We start from the raw sequence: 8,683 nt of genomic DNA on the forward strand, positions 1-8,683 counted from the left end.
TAACAGTTGAGGAAAAGGATTGTACATCAGTCCCATCGTGGTTGTTGAGAGGAATATTCCTCCTGCACTTTGTTAAATATTCGAATGAAAGATTCCCATGCTAGGTCGATATCCATAGTCGTTTTAATTTATATTTCGTTTAGATAGTTAGATGCACATTTAAATATATCAAACATTCAAACTATATTAATATCTCCTCCTTTCCCCCAAGCATGCACACGCATTTCTCCACAAAAAATTAATGTTTGTTAATGAATAGACACTTAATTTTAATTTTTAAAGCAATATATTTAGCAATATAATTGCTTTTTAAGCATTTTTTTTTATTATAAAAAATACTAATATTTTTATGTAATATTTTTTATTTTAATGTATTAAATAATCTACTTGAAAATTTTATTAACATATTCCTAATCAAATAGCAACTTTTATATTAATTAATTAATAAAATAAAAGAAGAAGACGACCTTTATCCATACATAAATATCCTGACATGTTGATCCACATATATGACGAATTTTTCACTTCTTGAATATATAAGACTCCGGAAGAAATTGATAAGGTGAGTTCTGAGTAATGGGCCCACTGGCCCAGGAGCCAGGAGACACTACCCGTGACCCAATTCCTTGCTGCAAAATTACATGTCTTAATAAAAAAGGGTCCATGATATTCATACATTCTCCCTCCAACTTTTTTTTAATTTCTTTTTTTATTTCAAAAATATCATTAATGGTAGGGTAATTCATATTTGTTGTGTATCTTGACATAATAGAAACTAGTTTTCATCATATCGGCTGACACACGAACAAAACAACAAGGAAGTTGTCAAAGCAAAAGCAATGTGAGTACAATAACTCAGAAAAGATAATGAAAGACAAGGAAGAGTAATAGTACTTGTAAAAGAGAAAGTGAGAAAGTGTTTTGAAGAAGATGAGGAGGTGGGGTCGAGCGGGTGTTTTGAGAGAGAAGAGAGGGGTGTGATTAGAGGGGCAGAATAGGAATTTTTGAAAACAACAAAAAAGTGGTGTGGGAAGATTAAAAAAGGTGGTGTGAACATCATATACATAATAAAAGTGGTTGCTATTGAACCCAAAAGAAGAAGAAACGTGGCAGCTAAACTAGGCTGGAAAGACATCGATGGCCCATAAAATCTTTGGACAAATATAATAAACTTCAATTCTAAAATATTCCTTGGACCAACAAAAAAAGAAAGAAATGCTCAAATATACCCTACCAGAACAATTGAATATTGATCAACTTCACCAAACACAAATTACACAATTAATTCCTTGACACGAAAATTGGACACAGATTGTTAATAAGAGGGGCTAGCAAAAATCAGCATATTTTCACTCAAATGACAAACGAGACATTGCATAATGGAAATTCAGTTTTTGAATGGTATTTGGTGAACCAATGAACCTTTAATGAAGTACTCTGACTTTGACAGTACAAACTACAAAGAGAGATTGGTACTTTCTAAAGTTTCTAGCCTCACAAAAGTCCAAGATATCATTCAATAAAAGAATGGAAACTTCCTTTGTTAATAAACTCCCTTTTTTACATTTTCTTGTCCATCAAGTTAAGGTTGTTTTTGTTATAAAACAAACTTGTAAAGAAGGCCAATATATTTGCCAAGAATCGCAGCGATAAACCATTATTTTTTTAAGTATTGCTTAAGTTGCCATTCCTAGGAATCACACAAGTGTATTTTATGGCCAGAAATATGCACTGCATAGGGTATACTAGCATCGACTGCAAAAGATATTTCTGAACTATATACCCCACTAGTACTTTTTTTTCTAGTTTGTGCATTTTAATTAATCAATTTATTATTAAGTAAGGATTATTTTAATTCAAATTATTCTATTAATTGCTGACATAATAAAAATCATTGTTAGATAAGAAAGAAAAAGACTTCCAAAGGAATACAAATGGTCACATGGCCAAATGGGCCCTTGAAAGTTGGGGAGTTCTCCACTGACACTAGGCACACTTCACCCTAGTATCTCCCATTCTCTGAATTAAATGAAAAATACTGTCTATGCTAGTCATACCTACCCTATTGATGCTGCAAAGCAATGAGCTTTTGGCGAAAATACAAAATTTGAGGTGTAAAATATGTGATATACTCTCTTTTTATCTGAAAAGGAAAAAGAGCTGAAAGCCGTATACGCATATAAATATCAAATTGGCTTACATTTAGCTGAAGGACAATTTTGATATTCTCTGAGAGAAGGATATTTACATTTAATTTTTAATTATATCTTGAACAAAACTAATTTTAAAAGAAGATATACATGGAAAATAAAAATAAATATATACCATAATGTAAAACTATGGTTCCTTAAGAAGGGTGAGTCACTTTCCATTGGCTCATACCATTTCTATTTTCTTCCCTTCCCTTTTGGGGAATCCCTACAGTGACGTCAATAGCTAGCTGGCAAGTGGCACCTGTCGGTGATTCTCTTTCATTTATCCCACTTCATCCACACACACTCACCCATTTGCTCTTACTTACTCCTATGTTTTTCAGTGAGTGAGACCACTTGCATAAGCTTCTCTCACTTATACATAGATTTGATTTTGTAGCTGTAGCTTTCATTTTTTTTTTACCATCATTCTGTTAAAACCAGTTTTTCCTTCTTTGTTTTTAAATTATTAATTATTAATTAATGTGTGTTTGATTCAACAGTGATGTTTCTATTATGAGGGATGTACTGCAGGTTCCACAAAGAGCTAATAATGTTTCAGACATGCTTATTCTATTGGTGTTTTTTTTTTCAAGTGCTTTTTTTTAAACTTTCTTTGCAATTCTTGTTTCGTGGTTCTAACTTCCAAGTCAGATAGGTTCCTCACTGTGGCATGAGTGAGTGAACTTTGGATAAGTAAGTGTTGTGTGAAGATTTTGTATGAGTACTTGAGCTTCTTTGCCTTGTCAGCTTTTGATTTTTGATGTTGTGGTGTGGCAGTGGAAGTCATACTAAAAAAGGTGATTCTTTTGCAGTGGCAAGCATGGCAAGAGGAAGAGCAGATGTGAACTCCAGAAAAAAATTGGTCACAGCTGTGTTGGTTTTGGTGATTGTTGGTGGTTTTTTCTATTTCTATTCTCAGAATAGTGATTCATCTTCTGTTGTGTATGGTGATAAATCTTTGAGCCACTTTGGTTTGGGAGGGGACAAAGATGATGGTGAATCTTCCTCCACAGTTGTTGGAGGAGAGGGCAGTGTTGTACCAAAGAGCATTCCAGTGAGTTAAATTAAGATTTTGAAATGAAAAAGTTTTTTGTTTTCCCTTCATGTTAGTTTCTAGTTTTTACTACTTTTGACACCCTTCAACTTGTTTATACTCTTCTTTTAACTTTTTTAAGGTCTGTGATGATCGATTATCCGAGCTGATTCCTTGTCTGGACAGAAATCTCATATACCAAACAAGATTGAAGCTTGATTTATCTTTGATGGAGCACTATGAGAGACACTGCCCAACACCTGATAGGAGATACAATTGTTTAATTCCTCCTCCTCCAGGGTACAAGGTGACATTTCATTCTCCAGAGATTGCTTGATATTATTAGATGGAACTAAGACAATTCATAGTGTATTGAAATTTTCTTTTGCTTAAGCATTTAATTTGTTGTGTTGTTCTTGATAACATAGGTTCCTATCAAGTGGCCCAAAAGCAGAGACCAGGTGTGGAAGGCAAATATACCTCATACCCATCTAGCAACTGAAAAATCTGACCAGAACTGGATGGTTGTGAAAGGTGAAACAATAGTGTTTCCTGGTGGAGGAACCCACTTCCATTATGGTGCTGGTAAATACATTGCTTCAATTGCTAATGTAAGCCTCAGTAGCCAATGTAATGCTTCAATTGTTCTAGATCTCTTAAATTTCGGTCAAAATTGGTCTTAGTCCCTATATTTTAAAAATAATGATTTTGGTCTTCATAGGTGAATTTCATCTTTCGTTATGAAACTTGGATATTTGAGTGAGGGACGAAATTCACCAATTATAAAAAAAAAAAATAGTGATCAAAATCATCGTTTTTCAAAATAGGAACTAAAACCAATTTATACCGAAAATTGAGGAACCTAAAAGGCTAAAACACATTTTACCCATAAAATCATCACCCAAACATAGAAGTTTCTCACCTAATTGAGAGTATTTTAACACTATATTCCTCCACAATTGCTCTTTCAGATGCTTAATTTTCCAAACAATGATATAAACAATGGGGGAAGAGTCAGGTCTGTTCTTGATGTTGGCTGTGGGGTTGCTAGCTTTGGAGGATATCTTATTTCCTCTAATGTGATAGCAATGTCATTGGCACCAAATGATGTTCATCAAAATCAAATCCAGTTTGCCTTAGAGAGGGGAATTCCAGCATATCTTGGTGTCTTGGGGACCCAAAGACTCCCTTATCCAAGTAGATCATTCGAACTTGCTCATTGCTCTCGCTGTAGAATCGATTGGCTTCAGAGAGATGGTATACTTCTGCTTGAGCTGGATAGGTTACTGAGGCCAGGAGGTTATTTCGCGTACTCATCTCCTGAAGCCTATGCACAGGATGAAGAGGATAGGAGGATATGGCGAGAAATGAGCACTCTTGTGGAGAGGATGTGCTGGAAAATAGCTTCTAAGAAGGATCAGACTGTTATTTGGGTCAAGCCTCTCACTAATAGCTGCTACTTAAAGAGATTGCCTGGTACTAAGCCTCCACTCTGCAGGTCTGATGATGATCCTGATGCTGTTTGGGGAGTTAAAATGAAAGTTTGCATCTCACGTTATTCAGATCGTGAGTGATATTTCCTCCACTTCATGTTTTTTATTTGCTAAATCATAAGATGTACTTCTGGAGAAAATGTTCTCAGATCATTAAGAGTAATGATATTCATCCTGCTGGGAATTGTCCACCCAGCGCCCACCAGGACACATGATTAAATACGTGTATAAATATGCTAAACTTTGTGTCACAAGTGGTGGTTAAGAGTAAATGAGCATAAATATACAATGGCCGATGTAGTTAACGGTGTAAATAGTTGTTAACTTTGTTAGTGTATTGAAATATCTAATAGTAATTAACTTGTCTTAAAAGTGGTTAGTATTAACCACATATCAGTAATTGTATATAATTACATTCATTTACTTTTAACCATTTGTGAAGCAAATTACACATCTAGTCAACCACATGCTCGGGTGGACGGTTAGTGGACAATTCCCCACAGGGCATTCATCATTTTCCAATCATTTGTAGTTCTAAAATATGATTTTGAATAATAAATGATAAAAAATTAACTGCAGCAAAAGAACTGCCTTATGGTCATCAAGTTGTTTACACTTTATGAAATTGCTTTACTATTGCCATTATAGATAGATCCATGTTCTTTCTTGGTATGATATATATGACAATACTACAGCATTTTCACATGTTGCACTATCAATTGCTGTATTAGTTAATTAATCTTGTAAGCAATAACTGTATATTCTGCTGTTCTATGCAGAAATGCACAAAGCAAAAGGAAGTGATTTGGCTCCTTGGCCTGCTCGATTGACTACTCCACCTCCTCGTCTGGCAGAAATTCACTATTCTACTGAAATGTTTGAGAAGGACATGGTAATTTAAAATCTTGTTCACCATTTCTAATATCTTCAATAGAATCCTTTCATTCATCAGAAGGAAGTAGCAACATAAGACTGCTACTACTAACTGTAACAAAAGAAGAAGAATATGAAAGAAAATACAAGAACAAGAGCAATGGTGGTTGAAACCCTGCATTAGTCAACTGATAAACATAAACAAAGATGACCGAGATCACATGTATCACTAGACTATATTTGAGTATGCACCAGTTTAAACATCCCATCTGTGGTGTAGCTGTCATTTCCCCCCTTCACTTTCTTTCTGCAATGAGTGTCTAATTAATTTCCTATTAAAAGACAATTTAAATTTGACAGCATATGAACAATTCTTTATATCCATTGAATTTGTGGAAAATTTTATGGTTTTATTTTCCAGTTCTAAGATGATCTTGGAATCAAAATGAATGAGCTTTAAAGGAACCAAATATTTTAGAACTAATCTAAGGCAGTGTACCTTAATAGACCTGGCTGAACAAACATATGAATTTTTGCTAGTTTTTGGTGTATGAGAGATCTAACTTTGTCCAGGAAGTTTGGAAACAACGAGTTCGTAATTACTGGAGCAAGCTAGCCAGTAAGATTAAGCCAGACACAATTCGGAACGTGATGGATATGAAGGCAAACTTGGGTTCATTTGCAGCAGCTTTGAAGGACAAAGATGTTTGGGTTATGAATGTAGTGCCAGAAAATGAACAAAAAACTCTCAAGATTATATACGACAGAGGACTTATAGGAACAGTTCACAACTGGTATGGCTTGTCTCTTCATTGAAACAATTATCTCCCCAAGGTTATATTATGGCAAATCCTGTTAAATTTTTTGTTTCATTTTTCTAATTCTAAGTTCTCTCTCCTTTGGATAAATGAACATAAAATGCAACATACCAAATCAAAGCATTACTTTGTTACTGCTACACTCATGGAGGTCTAAACACCAGGAAGTATTTAGATATGCGTATAACTTTTTCTGTCTTTTAAAAAGGCCCGTTATCTAGTTATGATCTTCTCAGAGCGTTTTCATTGGAGGAGTAACCTGGTCATAGTTCTCTAGGAATCATATAACAGAATTGGTTCAGAAGTGTTTCTAACTAGAGAGTTTAATAGGCATGTATTTTCTGGCTAAAAGCTTACACTGCAGAAATTATCATTGGTGTGATTTTTAAGATAATTGTTATAAAATTCAACAAACATACCATGCATCATGATGTAACCTTTATACTATAAATGTATATTATTTATTCTTAATTAAAACAAATTTCATAAATTTGTTCAAGTTTGAACTAGTTTTGAATTATAATCAATTTGTCTAAGTGGTGGCTTTAAATGAGTTTAATATTAAATATCATGTCTGTGCTGGATCATTTTTTAAGGGAAAAAAGGGGGAAATTCTGGTTTCAAGAAAAACTGATGGGGTGAAAAGCAAAAAGTATTTCAGTGATTCGAATTTTGACTCAATATGATCTGATGAAAATTAATTTGTGTGTAAATATGAATGATTAGTAAGCTGGTACCGAGGTACACTAGTTTTTTTAATGAATGATTAGTAAACACGTGAAATCTTCAACGTTGAATTACCTTTTTATGACCTTATATCAATGATGTTATGCATATAAATGCTGACAGGTGTGAAGCTTTTTCAACCTACCCTCGAACGTATGATCTACTCCATGCATGGACTGTGTTTTCTGATATTATTAAGAAAGAATGCAGTCCAGAGGATTTATTAATTGAGATGGATAGAATCCTAAGGCCAAAGGGTTTCATCATTGTCCATGATAAGCGTTCAGTGGTGGAGTATATAAAGAAATACTTGCCAGCATTACACTGGGAGGCTGTGACCATATATGATGTAGATGATGATGATACAGTGATTATAATTCAAAAGAAAATGTGGCTCACAAGTCAAAGCATCAAGGTCTCTGAATAGTGTCATAATATTCACTTGTATAAGTTACCAGTGCTACTAGGTGTATAAGTGTATTATGTAGCTCTATTCCTAAGGCCTAAGCTTTCAGTGTAGCTCTCTTCACTATAGACGCAAGTCACAGTGAAAGCTCACCCAAATCGTCTTTATCTTTTTTTGCATTTATTGAATTTTGTACGCTTCAACATTTATATCCACTCTGAAGAAATATTCTAATTTAAAAATTAACTTCTACCTATTACCGAATATTTTTAGTTTTTATTTTTACATTTTTCTTGTTTTTTGGAATCCTGTTTCTCATTGGCGAGTTGACCTGGATGAAAAAGGGGTACTATTTTGGCAATGGCCGGACTCTGAAAAGCATGCATTGTGTGGAATTATGGCCTGCCATACCTTAGGGCATAGGTTGTTATTTAAAGTAGAATAAAGGAGCATCAGTAATTTGCCTGAAAATAATGCTTTGCTCAAACAAGAGAGCACAACCCTCAAGATGACTGACAAAGTACTCAAATTGGAAACTATTGTGGTCAGTGAGGATAGGGTTTGTGAGACTCTCTGTTCCTTAAATGTTGCAACATGCGTAGTTTATAAATCATGTAGTACCATTCATTAGTCTTAGCAAAACGAATGACTGGAAAAACACATATGGCCAAGAATGACCTATTATTAACATTACTAGAACAGCCGTAGGGCCCTAGTTGCCACGAAAAGTCCCCTTCAACGTGAGAAAAAGCATAAATAAACTTATCAAAATTTGCATTCAACTTGGTAACAGTTTAGTTACAAGATTTAATTATCTAATCTAATTTGATGAAGTATTTTCATGATGTGCAGACCGCCTTGAACAGCTTAACTCCAGCTATGGTTTGGAATTTCGGCAGGAAATTTCTCGGTGCATGTTTTGATTGAGTTTATTTTGAAAAAAATAGTTTACATTTGTGAACTTAAAAGCTTTTTTTTAAAAAAAATAATCCCAATCAAGCATTCAGTCAATATTATTACATTTAAAACTGCACGTTTTTTCAAATAAAAATAAAATAGAAAATGAAAACGATGACTAGATGATTGAATCCTTACCCTTGTCTAATAGCACTATTGTTTGGCCAACATCCAAGTATATA

General features: G+C 34.1%; 1 protein-coding gene across 4 annotated transcripts; it reads left to right on the forward strand.

The window, feature by feature from the left end:
• Positions 1-2,443: 2,443 nt before the first annotated feature.
• Positions 2,444-7,786, forward strand: LOC100805403 (probable methyltransferase PMT3). Of its 4 annotated transcripts, none has more exons than XM_041012596.1 (8): positions 2,444-2,460; positions 3,008-3,249; positions 3,371-3,535; positions 3,657-3,839; positions 4,200-4,794; positions 5,501-5,613; positions 6,168-6,388; positions 7,262-7,786. In XM_041012596.1, exons 2-8 carry the CDS (start codon positions 3,016-3,018, stop codon positions 7,563-7,565), a joined length of 1,815 nt encoding a protein of 604 aa, XP_040868530.1. In that variant the 5' UTR covers positions 2,444-2,460; positions 3,008-3,015; the 3' UTR covers positions 7,566-7,786. The 4 variants fall into 4 exon arrangements, with proteins under 4 accessions (XP_040868530.1, XP_006604498.1, XP_006604499.1 ...); XM_006604435.4 differs by lacking the exon at positions 2,444-2,460 and adding an exon at positions 2,503-2,535; XM_006604436.3 differs by lacking the exon at positions 2,444-2,460 and adding an exon at positions 2,505-2,888.
• The last annotated feature ends 897 nt before the right edge of the window (positions 7,787-8,683 follow it).

Source organism: Glycine max, chromosome 19 (genome assembly GCF_000004515.6).
Source record: "Glycine max cultivar Williams 82 chromosome 19, Glycine_max_v4.0, whole genome shotgun sequence".
Taxonomy (NCBI): Eukaryota; Viridiplantae; Streptophyta; class Magnoliopsida; order Fabales; family Fabaceae; genus Glycine; species Glycine max.

Coding starts and splice junctions, on each gene's coding strand:
- LOC100805403 (XM_006604434.3), top strand. CDS start 2,956: ATGTTGTGGTGTGGCAGTGGAAGTCATACTAAAAAAGGTGATTCTTTT. Junction 3,250..3,370: donor TTGTACCAAAGAGCATTCCA/GTGAGTTAAATT, acceptor AACTTTTTTAAG/GTCTGTGATGATCGATTATC. Junction 3,536..3,656: donor CTCCTCCTCCAGGGTACAAG/GTGACATTTCAT, acceptor TTGATAACATAG/GTTCCTATCAAGTGGCCCAA.